This window comes from Epargyreus clarus, unplaced genomic scaffold (genome assembly GCF_041222505.1).
Source record: "Epargyreus clarus isolate Ecla_fem2 unplaced genomic scaffold, WU_Ecla_fem_2.2 ptg000033l, whole genome shotgun sequence".
Taxonomy (NCBI): Eukaryota; Metazoa; Arthropoda; class Insecta; order Lepidoptera; family Hesperiidae; genus Epargyreus; species Epargyreus clarus.
The window spans coordinates 2218312-2242944 of NW_027332238.1; the positions used below are offsets into that span (position 1 = coordinate 2218312).

Genomic DNA, 24633 nt, shown 5'->3' on the forward strand with positions numbered 1-24633 from the left:
AATGTAAATGTGAATCTTTGGAACACAGTCATTTATAGTTCGTGTTTTGGAGATACAACTTATAATTTACCTAATTTTAATACTTTTAATTTATAATGAATATATAATAGGTATCTATAGGTATGTATGTAAAACCCATGAGTAGTTCTGGGGCAGGCCACTAGGGGCGCTTTAGGGGGGACAAAAAATACGTAGAGTTGCCTCTCTATAACATGTATATAATAATACTCTATGGTTTGTCTATGGGCTCTATGGCACAAAATGGCGACTGTTCCAAATAGCGCCAAGCGGGTCAACATCGTCATTATTGACATTTACGTATTTCAGAAATAAGTTTATTTATAATAACAATGGATCGTTTTGTTAATAAAAAGATAGAGAGACAGACTATTTACGAGATATACCGAGCATGTCGGTTGTGTGGTGCGGGTGGCGGCTACAAAATGCCTATAATTCAAAATATTGTAAACTTGGACGGTTGTGATGTGGAACTAAGGCAGAAAATAAGAGAATGTGTTCAAATTGAGGTAACCCGTGCTATGTTTATACTTATTAGAGCTTCTTTTCTATATAATCTATATAAATAATCGTATATTTAAAAGGAGCAAATATATAGGAGAGCATGCAATCCTTGATGGTAAGTGGCTCTTACCGGCCACGACTAACAAACTCTAGACACGATTGCAGTCCTACTTGAGCTTGGCCACACACGTTGATATCTGTAACTATGTTGGAATGTCTCTTATAAGTGTCTCATATCCTTTAAACCAGGACATTAGCCACACTGCTGTTATAACAGTAATAATGTAGTGGTAGTGCATTTTTAATTTCTGTATGCTTATTTATTTATAATAATAATAATAATAAACGTTTATTGCCATAATAACACAGTTTACACAAAGAATAAATGTACATTTTACAGTAATATTAATATGACAATAGGAATTCGGCTCAGCATTGCTGTCTCAGAATCAGGGATTCGAGTAGCGCTGTTTTTCAGCCGCTCCTATAATCCTGTTATATATTATAAGATTTTCAGATCGAAGTTACAATCAAGCATGCAGTCCACCTGATGCTAAGGTCACTGTTGACGTCTGTAGCCCAAGCAGGCAAGCTGAAGTTGATCACAGATTTATGAAATGAGAAATGGTTTTTCGCTTTTTTCGGTACACGAGTAACCCTTTATATCTGAGAAAAGTACCTATCTGCACTTCATACACACAATACCATGCAGTCCTAGGTGATAAGTGATCAGTGATGTAACTAATAGTATAACTAATAGTATAATAATAACTTTAAATTATATATAACTAGCTGACCCGACAAACTTTGTCCGCCTCAAAGTCTATTTATCAAATATATTTCATATAAAATATAGCCTATGTTACTCGTGGATAATGTAGCTTTCGAATGGTGAAAGAATTTTTAAAATTGATCCAGTAGTTTTTGAGCCTATTCATTACAAACAAACAAAGTTTTCCTCTTTATAATATTAGTGTAGATTAAATAAATAATAATAAACGCTTTCTACACTCACAGCCCCACACTAAGATTCCCTGTGTCGTAGATGCCATGGACACACACAGAGACAAATGCACAAACACCCAGACACAGAAACAGAAATCTAAATTCATCATTTAGATATCTGTCTGGCTGGGGATCGAACCCGGGACCCTTTGCGCGTCAGACCGGTATGGTGGCCGCTCCGCCACGCGGGTCGTCATCGTAGTCACGTAAGAACATCTGTAACCAACTCCATATAGAGTAGGTTCTACCTGAAGCCGATCACATGTTCCCACGTCGGTCCCACGTCCCACTTAGCCGGTCCCCATGTGTTAGTCAGTACATCCACACCTGGACACTGGCATGCTGAACTGGTTCACAATAGAAATAGAGGTGAAGATGGTACGTGGTTGACCTATGCTGATTCTATCTTTGAGATTATGTTTTTGGAGGTAGAACCATCTGTGGTTCGACCACCGCCACACCTATTTCTGTTATAACAGCAGTGTAGCGCTGCTGTGTTCTGGTTTGAAGTGTGGTAAGGGAGACATAATTTTCTGAGGCGTTCCAGCTTAGTCCTCATGGGGTAGTAACCTATTACCAACCTCAGACAGGAATCTTATATTAGACTAGGTAACCCGGCAAACATTGTGTTGTCATTGCCATATAAATAAAAAAATGTTAAGGCTGAACAACCCTTATCACTTAGGGGTATGAAAAATAGATAGTAGCCGATTCTAAGACCTACATATAAAATTTGGTGAAAATCAGTGAAGCCATTTTTGAGGAGTACGGTAACTAACATTGTGACACGAGAATTTTATATATAAGATGGGGTTATTAACACATGTCTGCAAGGAGCAGTAGCTTACTATCAAGTGGACTGCATGATCATTTGCTATCTTTGATATTCTTTCAGGTACAACAGGATGATAAAATGCCTCCATTAATATGCGAGCTGTGCGTGGACAAAGTGAATGATTTCTACGAGTTCCTGGAGATGTGCCGGCAGACAAACAAACGGACGAGATTAAGACTTGGATTGCCACCGCAGATGATGCCTTTGGGAGCGGTATGTGACCATCTCTCTAGTGATCCTTTCTTTATGATAGTAACCTATACTTCATAACTTTAATACTAGAAATAGAAATAAATTAGCAATTCCTAAACATAGATTATGCAAGGTGGCTAGATCTTTCATGGGTAACTGTATTCGCTACTACAATAAAATACCCGAGCACATTTTGAATCTCACAGAAAAAAAGTTCAAACACGTCGTTAAACAAACGCTATGTAAAAAAGCGTACTATAAACTAAGTGATTATTTGACTGACAAAACGGTGTGGTCTGATCTGAAGTAGTTCCAGCTCCACATGTACCATTAGGCTAAGTTTAACATTGTAAAATCCATTTTTTTTTTAAAGATGTGTGTTATGGAGTTTCTTTCGCCGCTTTTTCTCCATAACGAAACACCTTGTGAAGTGGTGGTAGTTTGACATTCAAAACGTGCTCTGTAAAGAACCTATTTTGAATAAAAAATTTTGATTTGATTTATAATAATGGGCATGATGACAAATTTTGAACTCCCCTTCTATAATGTAGCTACATGTCTACTGATTCCAAAAATAGTATTATTTCGGCAATAAATTCAGTATTAACTTATATATTAGCATTTTTAAAACAAATTTTGAATTTAGTGTTTTAGACAAGATGGCCGACTGTATTATTTTACACTTTTATTTCATTGAAAATATAATGATTCCTAAAGTTTTTATTAAAACTGGGCTATTTTTGAGAATGCTTTCAACATGTTGTTTTTAAGTAAATCATTTATTCTTCCATTTTTTAATACTGTCATCATGCCCATTAGAAAGAATAGAAAAGATGAAAATCTTTTTAGGGTTCAGTGCCCTAAGGGTAAATAGAAACCCTATAACTAAGCTGCTGTCTGTCCGCCTGTCACAGAGCAGTCTTGTTAACTGTAACAGATAGACACTTGAAATGTTTATACACTATATACAAATAAAAGGAGGTTGCCATAAGGGAAACAGTTTCCATCTTTTTTTTTGGCTTTGTCTTTTGAATTGTATTAGGTAGAATGTTCAAATTTCCACAATGCATTTATTTTTGAAGGTGGTAGAACCCTTTGTGGTTCGACTCCGGCGGCACCACCGCCACACCTATTTCTACCTAATAACAGCAGTGTTAGGCGCTGCTCTGTTCCGGTTTGAAGGGTGTGGTAAGGGAGACAGACTTTTCCGAGGCGTTCCAGCTTAGTCCTCAGGGGTAGCGGCGCATCTGTGGCCGACCTCAGGTAGGAATATCTAATCCTACCTGGGGTTGATTGCAGATGTCCATGGGCGGCAGTAGCCACTTACCATCAGGTGGACTGCATGCTCGTCTACTACTCCTATATTAAAAAAAAAAAATAAAAAAATTCTATGGCTGCCATTCCAACTATACCGTCTACAATGTACATCTAAGAAACTTATCTCCAAAATGTTTGTTCCTCCACAGCCTGATGCCGGTGACTGCATCCTGGGGGTGACGGAGCCGATCTGTGTGTACGATGAGGACTCCAACGAGCCACTGTCAGACAAGAAGACCAAGGTGTTGAAAGGTGGCAAGATCAAAAAGGAACCCGAGAAGAAGGAAGTCAAGATTGTGGTAATATATAATATGGAGTACTGTATGAAGTCGATTAGTTGTTGGTGTGGTAATAATTCTGTCTCATAAGTTTTTCCCCAAAGGCCTCCAAGAATAAACTACAAAGATACAAAAAAAATCTTATAATGCATGAGGACAGTTATTTCTGTTTTATAATATACGACTAGCACAAGCATGCAGTCCACCTGATAGTAAGTGGCTACTGCCGCCTGTAGACTTCTGTAATCAACCCCAGATAGGATTAGATATTCTTACCTGAGGTCGACCTCAGATGTGTTGCTACCCCTGCTTGCTGCCTCGAATAAGTATGTCTCCCTTACCACACTTTAAACCAGAACGCTTAACATTGCTGTTATAACAGAAAAAGATGTTGCGGTGGCGTCGCCGGAGTCGAATAACAAAGGGTTATACCATCTTTTACACTTGCTTCTCTACCACGAAACGTAATGTAACAAAATTATTATTTTATTAAGATTTATTTATTTATATAGAACTAAAGACGGCCGCTTAACACTACTGTTATAACAGAAATAGGTGTGGCGGTGGTGCCGCCGGAGTCAATGCACAAGGGTTTACCATATTGAATTGATTTGTTTGATCAACAGTTGAACAACTTGGGTCGAGAGTCGAGATCTAAGCGGCAGCCGAGTCCTCCGCGGTTGCGACGTGGTCGGGACAAGGAGAGCGACAATGTCACGCTCAATAAATTACAGGTATGTTCTTGTTATAATAATAAAAATCTGTTATAAATACTTGCGGGATAGTTAGAAAATTTTTGTCTCTTCAAAAATAATTTACACAATAAATATTTATTTTCCCTTATGACTAAGTATCTATCTATATATATAAAAATCAATTGCTGTTCGTTAGTCTCGCTAAAACTCGAGAACGGCTGGCCGATTTGGCTAATTTTAGTTTAGAACAATTTGTGGAAGTCCAGGGAAGGTTTGAAAGGTGAGTAAATATGAAATATATTTCATAAATAGATACTGAGGCGGCACAAAGTTTGCCGGGTCAGCTAGTAATTACATAAACATCCAATTATCGTTTGGCCCCAGCCTGCGGCAATCGGATGTCACCCCAGAAATGGGAGAAAAGTTCGACCTACAAATATAAATAATAATAAAAAAGTATGTCTTCTTCATATAGTCCTAATAGTTCTGTCATCCACTGGTATAATACCCAAAACTAACCAACCAACTTAAAGGTGGTAGAACCCTTTGTGGTTCGACTCCGGCGGCACCACCGCCACTCCTATATCTGCCTCATAACAGGAGTGTTAAGCGCCGCTGTGTTCTGGTTTGAAGGGTGTGGTAAGAGAAACATACTTTTCCGAGGCGTTCCAGCTTAGTCCTCAGGGGTAGCGGCGCATCTGTGGCCGACCACAAATAAGAATATCTAGTCCTATCTGAAGTTGATTACAGATGTCCATGAGGTTTTATAGCCACTTATCATCAGGCGGACTGCAATATCGTCTGCTACTCCTATATTATATATAAAAAAACATTACTGCCGCACTGCTGGGCAAGGGTCTCCTCACCATGCTGGCCGCATGCGAATTAGTAGACTTCACACACTTTCGAGTTATTCTTTAAGTTATGTGCGTATTAAAAATTAATTATCCCATTGTTTATCTTTTACGGTTGAATTTATGTTTATCATTGTTATGTTTTTTAGTCGAAGAGGAAAAAATCGTTATCACCACCGCCAAAGTCGATTTTGAAAAAAGGGCAAGATAAAAAGGTATGTTTTATTTTGAATCCTTTTAAAATAATTTTTTTCATGAGGAAAAATTGCGTGAAATCCTGAGTGATCATTCCTTTTGTATTGCCATCGTCACAGGTAGTTTTATTACAGTAGCAGTGTAGCGCTGCTGTGTTCTGGTTTGAAGGTAGTAAGGTAGAGGAGGGGTAGAAATGAATCTGACCTCATGTAGGTCTCTTATATTATCTGTATCGCTTCAGAAATTGAAAAACATGTGCTTAGTGATAATACAAAGCCAGCTCCGCCTTAGTAAAGGCACGTGTTGTCTTCATCAAGGCACGGTTTGCTTTATTAAAGTCATGCGCTGCCTTATTAGAGGCACATTCTGCCGTAATAAAGGCAGGCCTTGCCTTAATAAAGCCACATTTTGCCTTAGCAAAGGCAGATTTTTGCCTCAGTAAAGGCACACTCTGCCGTAATAAAGGCAGGCTTTGCCTTTACAAAGGCACATTTTGCCTCAGCAAAGGCACTGTTTGCCTTAATAAAGGCACACTCTGCCTCAGTAAAGGCAGTGCAACTACAATATATTTCTATGTTACAGACGGAGAACAGTCCGCCTACGTTGTCAAGACTGAAACGGTCACGAGAGAGAGACACTAAACCAGAGTTACCAGCTAAAAGAGTCAAGTAAGTGTATCTTATTATTGTCCAACTGCTGGGTATGGGTCAAATTCAAAAGCCCGCTCCACATTCGCGCGAGAAAGCGAGAAAAATCCGATTTGTATTGGCTCCACATCGTGCTTTTTTCGCGTTCTCGCGAGAATGTGGAGCGGGCTTAATTCAAATCTTATTTATTCAAAATTCATTCATATAAAATACTTTTGACAAAAAGTATTTTATATGAATGAATTTTGAATAAATAAGTTGTAAAAGTCAACAAACTACCACCGCTTCGGAAGGTTTCGCTATGGAGAAGAAGCGGCGAAAGAAACTTATGGAGTTTCTTTTGCAAATTTGCATAGACTTTGCGTAAACATCGAGTAAGTTTCCTCACGATGTTTTTCTTCTCCGTTAAACATGTAATAATTAATTTCTAATATGCACTTTGAAAAATTAGGGGTGCGTGCCTAGGACTCGTAATTCGGACCTCTGATTGAGAGGCTTAATATTTTACAAAATAAAGCTATTTTCGGGACTCGTCAGTATAATGTGATAGTGATGTACGTTTGTGTGCGCCCTTGTATGTGTGTGGGTACATGTGTGTTTCAGCTTAAAACTATGTTCGGGGTTCGTAAATATAATGTAATAGTTATGTATGTGTGTGCGCGCGCTTTTGTGTGTGTGTGTATATGTTTAAGTTGGAAAACCAATACCAGTTATACCTTAGTAATAGTAAAATGTATTAATCTATTTTTCACTCCCACAGGATATCCCTAAAAACGCTGCCCCCGAGACAGAAGAGCTCCCCTCGGCTAACATCCCCCAAGCAGGACAGCAAGCCTGCCAAGGACGCGATATGCAGCATATGCAAGCAACGATGCAAGACCCCGCAGGCACTACTGGCTCATATGCGGACTCATACTGTCACGTTCACCAATCCTAAGTGAGTTTTATGTGTATTTGTTTTTATAATATAGGAGTAGCAGACGAGCATGCAGTGCAGCTGATGGTATGTGGCTACTGCCGTACGGACATCTGTAATCAACCCTATTAGATTAGATGTTATTTTAGATATTCCTACCTGAAGTCGGCCACAAATGCGTTACCCCTGAGGACTAAGCTGGAACGTCTCGGATAAGTATGGTACTCCCTTACCATACTTCAAACCAGAACACAGCAGCGCTACACTGCTATTATAACAGAAATAGGTGTGGCGGTGGAGCCGACGGAGTCGAACCACAAAGGGTTCAACCACCTTCAGATACACATTTTCATCATATCACCTTTAACCTCTGGTGAATTCCCGTTACACGTCAAGAGATGGTGCCACACATTTCTGAATCACGCTTTCGAAGTTTTTTCGACATATTGCATATATACAAGCACGGAACTGAGGCTGTAGAGTGATATCCCTTACAAAACTGATTTCTGTGCCTAAATGTGAACTTCATACATAGATTAGTAAAGATTACTCACTCTTAACAAAAAAATGCAACCAGTTTTGACAATTGAAATTGTAACTGTCATATATTTTCGTGTTTGATAAATATGGAAAAATGTAGTTTTTAGAGCATTTACGAATGAAACTATATTTCTCCGCACTTTTTCTTCGATTTCGTGTTTTTGCACCACTTAACTGCACACGTCGGCATTGTTAAATTACACCATGACAGCCATTTAAGCCATTCAATGGCTTCCTTTAATTACAAGGAGGTGAGATATCCATACTTATCTATGACTTCATATGTTAATTTTCCAGGTTAGCTTGCAACGCGTGTGGCGAATGGTATCGCAGTGCGGACGAGACGGCGGCTCACCACCGCCGGCACCGCAGCGGACTGCCCTACCGCTGTCGCCGCTGTGTTACTACACACCGCACGCTGACCGCGTACGACGAGTGAGTGGCCACCCATAGTCACTGATGACACTATCATGGTACATCAGGCATCAGTGACACTAACATGCTACTACTCCATGTCAGTGACAATGACATCACAGTATTAGAGACATTATCGCGCTACCACTGGGTATCAGTGCCGTCACAATACCACTAGTATTTATAACGTCACACTATGCGGGCAGCGGTACCGCAGCGCAGACGTCGTACCACTGGATATCAGGGACGTCACACAAACACTGGTACGTGTGACGTCACACAGCGCGGGTGGCGGTGCCGCCGCGCAGACGGCGTCGCTCCACTGGATATCAGTGACGTCACACTACTGCACCACCACTGCTATGTGTGACATCACACCGATACCGCAGCGCACACAGACGGCGGCCCACCACCGCCGGCACCGCAGCGGGCTGCCCTACCGCTGTCGCCGCTGCGTCACCGCGCACCGCGCGCTGACCGCGTACGACGAGTGAGTGGCCACCCATACGGTGTACCGTGATATCGTTGAGCAGTGATGCCCTATCGACAATATATTGGACATCATTGACAACCGTATCGTGACGTCACTATCACCAATGACACTATCATGACACACTAGGCATCAGTGACACTCAATGACGTCACTGACTCCTATCATGTCATCGTTAGGCACTAATGACACTATCATGGTACATCAGGCATTGATATCACTAACATACTACAACTCGATGTCTGTGACACTCAATGACGTCACAGTATTAGTGACACTTATTACAGCGCGGGCAGCGGTACCGCAGCGCAGACGGCGTCGCACCACATCGATATCAGTGACGTCACACTACCACTGGCACGTGTGACGTCACACCGCGCCCTACCGCTGTCGCCGCTTTGCCGCCACACACCGCACGTTGACGGCGTACGACGAATGAGTGGCCACCCATACGCCGCGGCGGCATGTCGCTGGATAGACACGCGCTGGGATAGTGCTAGGCAGTGGTAGACTAGTGTGTTATTGCTAGCCATCAAAGATAGTCTATCATGACGTCACTGCACATCAGTGACAGTCAATGACGTCATTGTATTAGTGACACTATCGCGCTACCACTGCACATCAGTGACAGTCAATGACGTCACTGTCATCAATGACACCATATTCATGATGCATTAGTCATTAGTGTCACTGAATGATGTCACTGTTACCTCTGATGCCCTATTATGACATATCAGTCATGAGTGTCACTCAATGACGTCACTGTCACCAATAACAACCTATCATGGCATCATTAGGTACTAATGACACGCTATCATGATACATCAGGCATCGGTGACACTCAATGATACCACATGCCCATCATTATATCACTAGGATATCATTGCCTGTCCCTGTAGTTCCGGGACCAGAATAGGGCTACGGTATCCCCTGCCTGTCGTAAGAGGCGACTAAAAGGGGGCTTCCGGGGTCGCGGGCGGCAAGAGTGGGAGCTCGAACCGTCCAGTAAGCGACCCCGGGATGGACAGCGGTATGTATGGTCGCATACCGTCCTAAACACTACATGGTGTGGGAGGAGCGAAAACTGCTCCCCCAGGGTAGAGCCCGTTTGCCATCTCGCTTGGATGGCTCCGGTTGTGTTCCATCGGAGATCCCGGAGTTCTCCACCAAGCGCCGAGGACGGCCACCGGGGGGGTTTTAGTGCGGTTAAAAATCCCACATAACTCGGAGTCGCTCCCACGTCGTCGGGTATCTTTTGAAGGTTTCCCCCTCGAGAAAAAAAAAAAGGTACTAATGACACGCTATCATGATACATCAGGCATCGGGGACACTCAATGATACCACATGCCCATCATTATATCACTAGGATATCATGAGAAGCAAAGATAGCCTAGTGGTTGAAACTCTGCCTCTAGGAATCCCAGGCACCTCTGTATTTTTAACTTTATGTGCATATTGCAAATTAATTGTCACTTGCTTTAACGGTGAAGAAAAACATCGTGAGGAAACCTGCATACCTGAAAGATTTATAAAAAAAAAATCTCGACAGTATGTGAAGTCTACCAATCCGCACTTGGCCAGCGCGGTGTACTATGGCCTAATCCTTCTCATTATGAGAGGAGACCCGTGCCCAGCAGTGGGACAGTAATGCGTTGGAGACGATCATGAGAGGGTGTCATCTTTAATGATACACTGTTATGTAATTCAGATAATAAAACTTTTCAAATATAATTATAATTCACAGCCACAAGTGCATCCCGTGGGACGAGGTGCCGGATATCGAGTGTTCGGAGTGCTGGAGGATGTTCCCGACGCAAAACCTCCTGGACGACCACCGGTGTCCCGGACCGGCAGGCAGACCTGGGGGTGAGTGCTATAATATACTACGAATAGCTGGGAATCGAACCAAATGAAAACCTTTCACAGAAATTAGTTAGCTAAGGATTGGTATGAAAATGTATGAAAAGAAATGTATGTTCTTCAAAATTTGCCTTTTCCTTTAGTTTGTCATATGTGAGTACTTTCCAGAATTTGGTCCTTATAAGCGACACTATCCGACGATTTTTTTTTTTTTTATAATATAAGAGTAGCAGACGAGCATGCAGTCCACCTGATGGTAAGTGGATACTGCCGCCCATGGACATCTGTAATCAACCCCAGATAGGATTAGATATTCCTACCTGAGGTCGGCCGCAGATGCGCCGCTACCCCTGAGGATTAATACCTGATGATGGAATAATACCTACAGTGTGTTTTTTTTTCAAACTGAAGTGGTAGTAAGAGTAGTAGCAAGAGAGTAGAAGAGTGGTTTCACAAAATATGACCAACTGTGAGAAGGGGAGGGGTGAAAATCAAGATTAGATTCCTACCTTAAGTAGTGATAAGTGAACATTATAGAACACAAGAACAATGTGTCCACTCCTTTATGTGATAAGACAAAGAAGTGCAGTGTCAGAGGACGCCGCCTTCATTATATGATTATTTAGCAGTTTAAGTTAGCGTAAAATTACTCATTAGTCTTATAGTAGGCTAGATTGTAATAAATATAAAGTACCTTATTATTCATTCGGTACTTTATACAAGGAAAAAAAAAGATTCCTACCTGACATCGGGCACAGATGCGCCGCTCCCCCTGAGGACTAAGCTGGAACGCCTCGGATAAGTATGTCTCTTACCACACTTCAAACCAGAACACAGCAGCGTTAACACTGCTGTTATGAGGCAGAAATAAGTGGCACTATGGTTTCTAAAATCTGTAAAATTCTTGCAATCATTCTTTAACATAGCTGCCCTTGACACATGACAGAAATATGTGTGACGAAGGTACCTCTAGAGTTGACCAACAGTCTTGGCTGACATGGGGCTCTTCAAAAAAGGTGCAAAAAGAGCTCTCCTTCAAAGCCGGCGATGCATTGGCGACTCCTCTGGTGTTGCAAATGTCCATAGGCGGCGTTGACTACTTTCCATCAGGTAGCACGTCTGCTTTATCGTTAGGCTCAAATATATATATAAAAAAAAGTCTTTAAATATTATTGTAATTTTTATATTACAGGCAAGTGCAATAAGTGTGGTAAGAAGTATGCGTCGAGGAAAACACTCATGAATCATTCCTGCAAGGCGGCGAAAAAAGGTATCATTTTCATATTTACACACTATACATCCGTACCAAGCGTGAATAAGTTGACAAGTGGTAAATGCACAATTTTATTGCATCTATGTGCAGTATTTGGTGAGAATTATTTAAATGTTTACAAGTGGCATGTGTATGGTAAAAATACCCGTTAACTTACCTATTTACTCACCATATAGGTAATTCAACAATTAATGTTTATTATGATTAAAAAATATAAAAATGTGTATATATACATATTTGTATAAGTAGGTCGCATCAATATATTCACGCCTGGTACCCATATATAGTCAGCGCCAAACTGCTAGTCCACTCTGAAGTTGCGAGCAGGTGTAGTCATAGAATACGCTATGGCGACGCGATTCATTTCTATATTCAGAGCGGACTAGCAGTTTTACGCGGACTATACCACGCTATTGATGACCCACGTGGCGGAGCGGTCACCATACCGGTCTGACGCACAGAGGGTCCCGGGTTCGATCCCCGGCCAGACAGATCTAAATGATGAATTTAGGTTTCTGTTTGTGGGTCTGGGTGTTTGTGTATTTATCTCTGTGTGCCATACACAGCACCAACAGGGAATCCTAGTGTGGGGCTGTGAGTGTAAGTGTAGAAAGTGTTTTTTTACCACTCTTTTATTAGCTTGGGTTGTATGTATGTATGTATGTATGTATGAACGTAACGAAATCTTTGAACTCAATTTTTACCCACTTTGAACGGTCTGATTAATCTAAAATTTTGAACAATTATCAAGAACCGATGACAATACACGATTTTAATAATTTTCTCCCATTCTCCTCGTCAGGATCGTCAGAAATCAGAATGATCGATTTTCTTTGTGCGATTTTAGCGTGGTTTTTAGTTTTTAAACTATGTATAATTATTTATGTTTATGATATAACTACACTTGAGTTACGGTAGAAACTTGATTATCCGGATCTTGGTTATCCGGATTAGAGATTATCCGGATTCCGGACTCCCAACCGCAACAAATTATATTAAATACCTCTTTTTAGGGTTCTGTACCCAAAGGGTAAAAACGGAACCCTATTACTAAGACTTCGCTGTCTGTCTGTCTGTCACAGGGCTCTATCTCTGGAACCGTAATAGATAGACACTTGAAATTTTGACAGAGGATGCATAAAGGTGGCCGCTATAACAACAGATACTAAAAAGAAAAAAGTTGAAAATAAATGGAGTCGCCATACAGGAAACTGCTATACAGGGTAAATTTTTCAAATAGGCCTTCAGGGCCAAATCTGAAACTATAAGGATTAGCAAAAAATGCTGAAAGGAGTTACGAGGCCGATTTTGATAAAAACTAAAACTGCATCATTACTTTTTTTAAATAGTTTTTTCCTAGCCGGGAATCGAACGAGGTCATTTTGAAAGAAAAATCACCCTATATATTATTTCACTATCTGATAGTGTCTGATCCTTATAAGCAACACTATCAGATAGTGGAATAATATAGATGTGTATTTTTATTCAAAATGAACTCGTTCAATTCCCGGCTAGGGAAAAAGATATTTTAAAAAACTAATGATGCAGTTTTAGTTTTTATCAAAATCGGCCTCGTAACTCCTTTCAGCATTTTTTGCTAATCCTTATTGTTTCTAATTTGGCTCTGAAGGCCTATTTGAAAAATTGACCCTGTATATGAAAATGTTGATGTTACGGAACCCTCCGTGTGCGAGTACGACTTGCACTTGGCCAATTATTTATAACTAGCTGACCCGGCAAACTTTGTACCGCCTCAAAATTTATTTATCAAATATATTTCATATAAAATATAGCCTATGTTACTCGTGGATAATGTAGCTTTCGAATGGTGAAAGAATTTTTAAAATCGGTCCAGTAGTTTTTGAGCCTATTCATTACAACCAAACAAACAAACAAAGTTTTCCTATATATAATATTAGTGTAGATATAGTAGCAGACAAGCATGCAGTCCACCTGATGGTAAGTGGCTACTGCCGTATGGACATCTCTGTTTGTCTGTTTACACATGAAAAAAACAGATGGCGCTGTACGAAAACTGAAACGCGGTGGCGATGTTACGATGGGAATACTATAAGAAGCCAGGGGAACGATGTCTATTAGTTGTATCTATAATAAATTAATTAAATTTTTGACTAGGACGTCGATTTTGACGTCCTTTAAGAGTTTTAAAACTGAATAATGTCGTTTCTAGGGTTCCGTACCCAAAGACACAAAAAAGGAACCCTATTAGTAAGATTTATTCATTTAAAAATAAATATAAAGCTATATTTCTTGAGTGTTCACAATAAAAGAAACATTTGGAGGAAGATGATATATTTTCATAAATCTAATATATAAAATTCTCGTGTCACAGTTTTCGTTGCCATACTCCTCCGAAACGGCTTGACCGATTTTGATGAAATTTTTTGTGCTTATCCGGTATCTATGAGAATCGGCCAACATCTATTTTTCTTCCCCCTAAGTGATAAGGGTTGCTCACCCTTAACATTTTTTTATTTATATGGCAACACAACGTTTGCCGGGTCAGCTAGTACTTTATAACAATGACGATTATGACAATTAGCTTCCCGCCAAAACACAATTTCTCCCGCCACGCCGCACCGCGCCACAGATTAAAAATCATTCTGCCACATAAATGCCTGATGGCATTCTCTACCAGTCAACCCTGGGTGGATGTAGAGAATTTGCAGCAGGTGTTATGCTAAAGTAACAAAAGCGATAGAAAATAATAAAAACAGCAATAAGTTTCTTGATAATTGCTCGATAGTTTAATTATTTTTTTTATAATATAAGAGTAGCAGACGAGCATGCAGTCCACCTGATGGTAAGTGGCTACTGCCGCCCATGGATATCTGTAATCAACCCCAGATAGAATTAGATATTCCTACCTGAGGTCGGCCACAGATGCGCCGCTACCCCTGAGGACTAAGCTGGAACGCCTCGGAAAAGTCTGTCTCCCTTACCAGCTAGTAACTTAATAATAATACTAAAAGGTACTAATATATTTCCAGTGAACCCCCAAGTGGATCCAGATGTGATGTCTCGCCTCAAGCCTGTACAAGTGCGTGTGACCAAGTGCGACCCCCTCCTTCGCGACCAGAAGAGAGGACATTACGACGTCTCCGCTGTGCCTCTTGTGAGTATAACATAGATGTAGCGAGCAAGATAGGAGTGATAGCCAAGTGGTTAAGAAACTCGGCCTCTCAATCGAGGGGCCGAGGTTCAAATCCCAGGCACGCTGATTTATCAAAATTATGTGTATATTAGAAACTTATTATCACTTGCTTAAACGGTAAAGGAAAACATCGTGAGGAAACCTGCTTACCTGAGAGATTTATATAAAAAAAAAATCTCATAGGTATGTGAAGTCTACCAATACGCACTTGTCCAGCGCGGTGGACTATGGCCTAATCCTTCTCATTCTGAGAGGAGACCCGTGCCCAGCAGTGGGACAGTAGTGGGTTGTTGATGATGATGATGATGATGTAGCGAGCATGCAGTCCACCTAGTAAGCTAGTAAATACATATTGTAGGTGGGAGAACCCTCTGTGGTTCGTCCGGCGGCACTACTGCCACACCTATTTATGTTATAAGAGTAGTGTTATTTCTGTTAAACGCTGCTGTGTTCCGGTTTGAAGGACGTGGTGTCTTATAATATTGGAGTAGCAGACGAGCATGCAATCCACCTGATGGTAAGCTACTGCCGCCCAAGGACATCTGTAATCAGCCCCAGATAAGATTAGATTCTTACCTGAGCTTGGCCACAGATGCGCCGCTACACCTAAGGACTAAGCTGGACCGGATAAGTATCTCCCTTACTGAAACCAGAACACAGCAGCGCTTACCACTGCTGTTGTTAGGTAGAAATAGGTGTGACAGTGTCGAACCACAAAGGGTTCTACCACGCTCAAAAAAACCTGGTATCCATATCTTATATATAAAATTCTCGTGTCACAGTTTTCGTTGCCATACTCCTCCGAAACGGCTTGACCGATTTTGATGAAATTTTTTGTGCTTATCCGGTATCTATGAGAATCGGCCAACATCTATTTTTCATCCCCCTAAGTGATAAGGGTTGTTCACCCTTAACATTTTTTTATTTATATGGCAACACGACGTTTGCCGGGTCAGCTAGTAATGATATATGTATTCTTGTCAACAGTTGTACGGTTTGGACAAGAATTGCGACTACCCTTACTCGAGGTTGCGGATCAAGTCTGAGCCCACAGATTGCATGGTGACCATCAACGACATGGACTTTGGCACCTACGTGCATTGGGACTCGGATGACTCCGGGGAATCTGATGATGACTTCATGTTCACGAAGACCAGACCAGTCCAGAGCCTCACCTCCTGTGCTCTAAGAACAATATTCTCCAGCAAATTCCTCGGTAAGGTACCGAGGAAGTACCGAAGAGTGAAGATTGAGAAGATGATCAATTCGACTCTCGAGTCGTTGAGTGATTTGTGTATCGATGGTGATGTTAACCAAAGTGAGAGTGTTAGTGAGAAACTTGATAAAAATCGTGATAACAGTGATGATAAGGATGAAGACGATTTGTTCCCGAAGAAAGGTAATGTTGTCACTAATAATGATTTTGATAGCATTTTCAATAGTGATGATAGAATGGACACTGATGAGGTTGGTGATAGGTCGCAAATTGATAGTTTAGTTGATAAGCTTGATAAGATTGTCAGTGAGAATGTTGATGATTCTGATGATTTAGTTTCAAAGGAAAGTACGAATGAGTGTATTGATAAACATGATGAAAATAATGATTCAGTCAGTAATGAAAGTAAAGAAAAAATTGTTGATGAAAGTGATTCGGGTTCGAAAGAAGAAAAGGTATCACACATTGAATCCAGCGTTAGAATTGATGATGCTGAATTGGAAATATCATTAAAATCCGACACGAATAATGATAATGAAAAAAGTCAAGAAAATAATGAACAAGTACAATCGGGAGTTGAAAATAGCTTAGTTAAAGATACACATGCTAACAGTGACATTAATGATGCTAAAAATGATCAAAACCAATCAGAAGATAGTCTCACAGATAATGTTACAAATGAAAATCCAAAAACAATAGAAAATATTAGTACTGAAATAGGAAGTAAAGCTGCTGAAGAAATTACTAATCAAAAATCGACAGAATCTAATTTAGATAAGGAATCATCAGAATCTAATTTAGATACCGAATTAACGGAATCGAATTTAGAAAAAGAATCAGCAGAATCTAATTTAGAAAAAGGATCGCCAGAATCTAATTTAGAGAAAGAATCATCGGAATCTTATTTAGATACCAACTTAACGGAATCTAATTTAGAAAAAGCATTACCAGAATCTAATTTAAATACAGAATTAACGGAATCTAATTTAGGTAAAGAATCAATGGAATCTAATTTAGAAAAAGATTCACCAGAACCTAAGTTAGATAATGACTCATCAGAATCGAATTTAGATAAAGACATCTCTAACAATGCAGATAAGGATTCTAAAGATATTAAGGACAGCGTTAGTCACGAATTGCAGAATGGAGACAGTAATATTGAGGACAGTAATCTAAATATGGACGATTTAGAAGATTTCGGCAGCGATTCAGAACTAGAGGATTCTAAACTCATGGCGGAAATAGATGCACAGATCGGCGAGAAAAAGACAGATACAGACATGAAAGAGACAGAAGATGAAGTAAAAAAAGATAAGATAAACGAAAGTGAAGCGAAAAAAGATATATGTGTGACAGAGAGCGCAGAGGGAAAAGATAAGAAAGATAGCGTAGAACAAGATAAGATTACGCTAGAAGACTTGTTGATGAAAGAAGGTACGAAATCAATGGATTTGGATAGCATATCTGATGAAGAGTTCAATTTTGATGAGTAATTATATTTTTGGGGGCAAATTTTAATGTAAATAATATGATTTTGAACGAATAGTATCGCGGAACTGAGACATTTGAATACGTTATGTTTGTATGGACACTATGATACACCGGACAGGTCTACCTGTTCAGGTATACCTGCGCAGGTACACTGGACTGTGTGGGAATACACCTGTTCAGTTTTTGAATCTGTGAAGACGACCGGCGAAGATCAAAAATCAATCTTTCGTGACACCGTACGGCGCGTCGTCTTCAAACGATGCCATCGCCACAGAACTGAACACCGTACGGTATAGTTCGCGTAAATCTGCTAGTCCGCTCTCAATATAGAAATGAATCGCGTCGCCATAGCAAATTGTATGACTACACCTGCTCGCAACAACTTCAGAGCGGACTAGCAGTTTGGCGCGGACTAAACACGATATGCAGTTTTAGTTTATTGCCGATATTTCGACCCATTTGCATGGATTGGTTACGCTTTCTACACTCACAGCCCCACACTAGGATGCCGTGTTGTGGGTGCTATGGATACACAAACACCCAGACCCAGAACAGACATTCAAATTCAAATGTGTGGCTAGGCGGGGATCGAACCCGGAACTCTTTGTTAGACCGGTATGGTGATAATATATAAGCAGACGAGCACGCAGTCCACCAGATGTTTAGTAGTTACTTCCTTGACAAGACAAGATCCCCACATGAGGTCGGCTACAGATGCGCCGCTACCCCTGAAGACTGACCTGGAACGCCTCGGATAAGTATGTCTCTTACCACACTTGAAACCAGAACACAGCAGCGCTACACTGCTGTTATAACAGAAATAGGTGTGACCGTGGTGCACAAAGGGTTCTACTTTATCTTTGATATACATTGGCAATGGAAGGTCTCCTTGTGTGCTAGGTGATGTAGGGAACGATCGTGCTCCGACAGTCTCAGTTCGGAGCTTGTATATATGCAACATATTGAGATAACTTCGATAGCGTGATTCAGAAACGTGCAGCGCCATCTCTTGAGAAATCGCCACATATACGATACTTTTATAATCCCAGGTGGCGCTGTTAAGATATACAGTAATACCTCGGACTTACACGATTGGTGGGAGCGAGAGATAACCGCGCAAGTCGAATTCGCGTAAGTCGGGGTATGCGTGTACATACCATCGTATGGTATGATTTCGAATGTGTTGACTTCGCGCAACAAATACAAATGTTTACATGAATAATTGTAGGGTTAGTAAGCTTATTTTTTATAATCAGGAATTGCGGGACACTCAAACCATAGGAGAATCGACGAGTTTTGAAAATCGTGTAACTCCGATTCGCGTAAGTTGGGGTATTACTGTATTCCTTTATGGTGGGAGAAAGTCTGCGCCATGTAGTAATTACATGTACATGTGTATAATTTGTTATTCCAAGAATGTTTTGCGTAATATGAGGTGTTAGTTACCCTTTCTTGTTCCACTTCTGGGCACGGGTCTCCTCTCAGAATGAGAAGGATTAGGCCATAGTCCACCGCGCTAGACAAGTGCGGATTGGTAGACTTCACACACTCTCAGGCGTGTAGGTTTTCTCACAATGTTTTCTATCATGAATTCACAATATTCTGGCTCTTCTCAGAAAGAGTAGGATTAGGCCTTAGTTCACAGATTGGTAGACTTTACACATAGATTATTTTTTAAGAAATTAGACATCTATTGTGATATTTAGGTGGCTAATTACACAGATTGAACTTAATTTATCCTTAAAATTAAGTATCTTTAAATAAATTATTTTATTATTAAAGATTGAAATTCTAGATAACATTATATGTATTCACATATCATTGAAAAATATTTTTGAGCAGTGAGCCTAGTGGTTGAAATTTTGACTTTCAATCGGGAGTCAGAGGTTCAAATCCCAGGTACATACTTTTGATTTCTTAAATTATATGCGTATTAGAAATTAATTTCTTTAACGTTAAAGATAATATACATAAGTGATTTAAAAAGTTTTCAAAGGTATGTGAAATCTACCAATTTGCACTTGGCCTGTGCGGTGGACTATGGCCTAATCCTCATTCTGAGAGACCCGTGCCCAGCAGTGGGACAGTAATGGGTTGACCAACAGATTGCCCTCAACTCCTGTTAGGTCAATTTACCTAACAATGTGCTAAAAATATATATTTTTGTTATATTATTAATATAAATAAGTTTACTTAAACGCGAAAGAATATTTTTATTTCTGAAAAAAGTTAGTTAAGTTTTCAAGTTAAGGATAATGTATAAAATGATTTTTGGTAAAATAATTAAGGAAAATAAAATTTTAAGTCGATTAACCCTAGTGTAGTCGCGCCTTCCGTGAAACGTGAGTGCTCGCGTGGTGAGCTTTTTGCCGCCCATGTTTATTTTTGCTAAATTTAGTTAATAATAATTGTTTATTTAGTCAACAATAGTGGAAAAAAAAAAACGCTTTCTACACTCACAGCCCCACACTAGGATTCCCTGTATCGTGGGTGCTATGGACACACACAGACAAATGCACAAACACCCAGACCCAGAAATCTAAATTCATCATTTAGAAATCTGTCTGGCCGGGGATCCAACCCGGGACCCTCTGCGCGTCAGACCGGCATGGTGACCGCTCCGACACGTGGATCGTCAAAGAAAATATACAGAATTACAGGTTGAAATAAAGAAATCATGGAAAATGAATAGTGTTACGACCCCTGTAGTTGTTTCGACTACCGGAGTTATCCCAAAACAACTATTCCACAGCCTTAAAGCAATAGATCTCCCAAAAAAAATTTAACAAAAAATACAACCGACTTCTATGTCACTACAAACTAAAAAATAATTGAAATAAATGTTGGTTTAGTACATATTTGTGAAGTGAAAAACCAGGCACATTAATTTTACTTACGTGAGTAGTCGCGCAGTTAGCAATTTGCCGCCAAACGCGACACCAACAATAACCGCTTCCTCCTGCGATCTCCTGCGCCCTAAATTTCTTTTAATTTCTAAAATAAGTAGGTTAGGCACGAGGGGGCAGCTACTAGGAAGCTTGATCTTGACAAATGCACCGTATTTATAATATTTGGATTCTTTCACCGCGGACGGCAAAATGCTCATAGCGCGAGCACTCTAGGGTTAATATAAGGTTTTTATTGTACATAAATCCATAATATAATTACATTTTTCTATTACAGTTCTTTTATTTACTTCCCATGTTTTAGGGTAAAATAAATATTTGTAACGTAGTCCATATAAAGATACGTTTATATCTTTTTTGTGAAAGCCATATTTAAAAAGTTCAGTAATAAGATAACATACTTAAAAGTTTAAAAAATTTAAAGTTTAAAATCTCTTTTATGATATAGAAGTCGCATACGAACACGAGCATGTCCATCTGATGGTATGTGGACATCTGTAATCAACCCCAGATAGGTCTAAAGGTGAACCACATGCATGACTTAATAATTTCGTGTATAAATGTGTACCTTAACATATGTTTTTATAATACAGGAGTAGCAGACGAGCATGCAGTCCACCTGATGGTAAGTGGCTACTGCCGCCCATGGACATCTGTAATCGACTCCAGATAGGATTAGATATTCGAACCGGAGGTCAGCCACAGATGTGCTGCTACCCCTGAGGACTGAGCTGGAATGCCTCGGAAAAGTATGTCTCCCTTACTACACCCTTCAAACCAGAACACAGCAGTGCTTAACACTGCTGTTACAAGGCAGAAATAGGTGTGGCGGTGGTGCCGCCGGAGTCGAACCACAAAGGGTTCTACCACCTATTTTAGTATCGGGGGGGATTTTAGTTATTCCGCCTCCCTCCTTAGTGTATATCCGGTATAGCTTTGAAATTACAGATTTACTTTATTTGGTTAATATTTAATATGAAATAACTTAAATCAAACATCATCATGAAACAAACCTACTCAAATCAAGCCATTCTCTTTTAGCCAGCATAAATATTCTCGATTTAGATTTTATATCACTAAGTGCGTTTTCATCGAATTTTTCAATGCCTTTTTGTATAGTGTTCACGAATTCTTGTGATATTTTAGTGACATTCCTATTTTTACCAGAGCTCCAATCTTTTAAATCTTTCTCAATATTATTCCAACGTTGTTTCTCGTCAGACAACTTCAGATTTTTGTTAAAAACTTCAATAACATGAAGCAACGCCGCCAATGGTTTTACTGACGCTTCCGAATCATCCTCGAAGAATGGGAGATGTCTATTTTCTATGACAACTCTGTAAGTTGTTAAAAGTACTCTGCGATCAAGTGAACTAGATTCTTCAACAGCCGATACTCTTTGTTTGAAAGCTTTTTGCGTTTCAACGTCCATTATTCTACTGAAATCTGTATTTTTCAGTATTTTCGTCATCGCGTCGACCGCTATATATATTTTAACGCTATCTTCATCCAACAAAATTGTCAGTAAATCATCTATATAATCGCTGAATTCATTCCCAATGCGACAAATACCAAATTGTTTGCAAACTTTCTCATAATTTGTCGTTTTCAACCCATCTACCAGTGTTTTAAACCTATTTGCTACAGTATCACTATTTCTTAAGCCACTCTCCTCTAAATCAATTTTCAAACGCTTACTCAATCTATTTAACAACTTATTTGAAAACTCAATTGTATGTAGGATCACTTTCTGCCGTCCTAACGCTGTTTTTATAAGGTGTTCGCTTGTTTCGTTTATGAACTTCTCAAAGCTATTTTTGTACCTATCTTCAAGTTCAGCGATTTCTTGCGCAATCGATTCTTCTAGTTCATGTTCGAATATTTCGAAGGCCTCGTCATAAACGTCTGTGATGAAGGACATTACTTCAGGATCATCTTTGATTTTACTGGGGTCTTTGAAGAGGGGTTCATTTGTAAATGTGTGTGTTTTGTAAAGCTGAGTCACTTCTAATTCTGTTTCTTTAGAAACGATTGCTTTATTGTAAATATCGTCCATCGTTGAACGAGCTATAACTTTCTCGTTAATAGTATCGACTATAGCTCTATTTTCTTTCCCTTTAAAATCAGAATTTTCATTGGTTTCCGAATGATCAGAGTTAGCGGAGATTTTCTTACGTGGCTCATATTCCAGGATTGGTTTTACTTTATACTCAAAATTCCATTTTGGCCCGAAATCAATGGTTCCGTCTATAAGAATTTGGGCGCTTCGAGTATTTTGTAGTAGATCTGAAAAATGTATGTGACTGACAAATCTTCGTGTATTATTTAAATTACCTTTTTTTTAACGAGGGGAAACCTTCAAAAGGTACCCGACGACGTGAGCGCGACGCCGGGTTATGTGGGATTTTTACCGCACTAAAACCCCCCCAGTGGCCTTCCTCAACGCTTGTTGGAGAACTCCGGGATCTCAGACGGAACGCAACCGGAGTCCTCCAAGCGCGATGTCGACATCGGGCTTTGCCCTGGGTGCTCCCCCAGTTTTCGCTCCTCCCACACCATCTGGTGTTGACGAAGATATGCGTCCACACATACTGCCGTCCTTGCCGGGGTCGCTTAGTGGACGGTTTGAACCCCCACTCTTGCCGCCCGCAACCCCGGAAGCCCCCTTTTAGTCACCTCTTAGGACTGGCAGGGGATACCGTAGCCCTATTCTAGTCCCGGAACTACATGAACGAGATGGTATTACCTACTATTCTTTTTTATGTAATATAGAAGTAGAAAAACAGCAGTCCACCTGATAAGTGGTTAGTGTCGCCCATGGACATTTGTAAGTAACCTCAGATAAGATTACACTTCTAACTGAGGTCGGCCACAGATTCGTTGCTACCTCGCGAACTAAGTTGAAATACCTCGAATTTGTGTTTTTCTACCCTTTAGGTAAACCAAAACACAGCTGGTGAGGCAGAAATAGGTGAGGTAGTGGTGCCGCCGGAGTCGAACCACAAAGGGTCCTATCGCCTTTAAATACCATAACACAGTTATTTTTTCTCGTAATTTACTTAGTCGAAACTAATATAAAGAAAACAAGCTTAATAAAATATTCAAAAACTTACAAAACATATAAATCACAGTAACAAAAATCATTTCATATTTTCTTATCAATAACAGTAACTGAAGTGAACTAATATCGATATAGATGCAATAAAAAATATATGTAACGTGATGAATAAATAAGTTATTTTATTAGGCTAGTAGTTCTGAACAAATGTGTTCCTTTCTTGGGCGCATAACGCCAGGTATAGTCCGCGTAAAACTGCTAGTCCGCTCCAAATATAGAAATGAATCGCATCGACATAGCGCGGTTCAGAGCGGACTAGCAGTTTGGCGCGGACTATAATGCAGAGTATTTTTATGCGACGCATTTTTTTAAATATATAGGAGTAGTAGACGAGCATGTTATGATGGTAAGTGGCTACTGCCGCCCATGGACATCTGTAATCAAACCCAAATAACGATAGATTCCTACCTGAGGGCGCCATCGTCGATAGTCAACAGCGCTGATTGCTGTTATTAGGCAGTAACAGGTAAGGCAGTGGTGCTGTGAGAAGCAAACTGAGAAGATTCTATTACTTTCAAAATTAACGTAGTATATATGATAATAAAATTGAAATATAGATATTTTAATGAGACTCACTCACTATACTTCCTATATAGGTTACTATACTCTTTGCACAATACCGCCAAACTATTTTTCTACCGACAACCACAGAAAAAAAAAATAATACAATATGCCGACGACAATCGTCGTTACA

The 24633-nt window shown here is 40.0% G+C and overlaps 2 protein-coding genes across 2 annotated transcripts; one reads left to right on the forward strand and one right to left on the reverse strand.

Moving 5' to 3' along the window:
• Nucleotides 1-261: 261 nt before the first annotated feature.
• LOC140755390 (uncharacterized) lies at nucleotides 262-21092 on the forward strand. Its single transcript, XM_073090586.1, has 12 exons — nucleotides 262-527; nucleotides 2423-2575; nucleotides 4021-4170; nucleotides 4776-4883; nucleotides 5848-5913; nucleotides 6476-6561; nucleotides 7301-7477; nucleotides 8294-8431; nucleotides 10645-10766; nucleotides 11953-12030; nucleotides 15045-15169; nucleotides 16196-21092. Exons 1-12 carry the CDS (start codon nucleotides 351-353, stop codon nucleotides 17915-17917), a joined length of 3102 nt encoding a protein of 1033 aa, XP_072946687.1. The 5' UTR covers nucleotides 262-350; the 3' UTR covers nucleotides 17918-21092.
• Nucleotides 21093-21821: 729 nt separating this feature from the next.
• On the reverse strand, nucleotides 21822-24573 carry LOC140755364 (uncharacterized). The gene is made up of 2 exons (XM_073090559.1): nucleotides 24520-24573; nucleotides 21822-23107 (listed from the first exon to the last, which is right to left on the reverse strand). Exon 2 carries the CDS (start codon nucleotides 22875-22877, stop codon nucleotides 21822-21824), a length of 1056 nt encoding a protein of 351 aa, XP_072946660.1. The 5' UTR covers nucleotides 22878-23107; nucleotides 24520-24573.
• Between the last annotated feature and the right edge of the window lie 60 nt (nucleotides 24574-24633).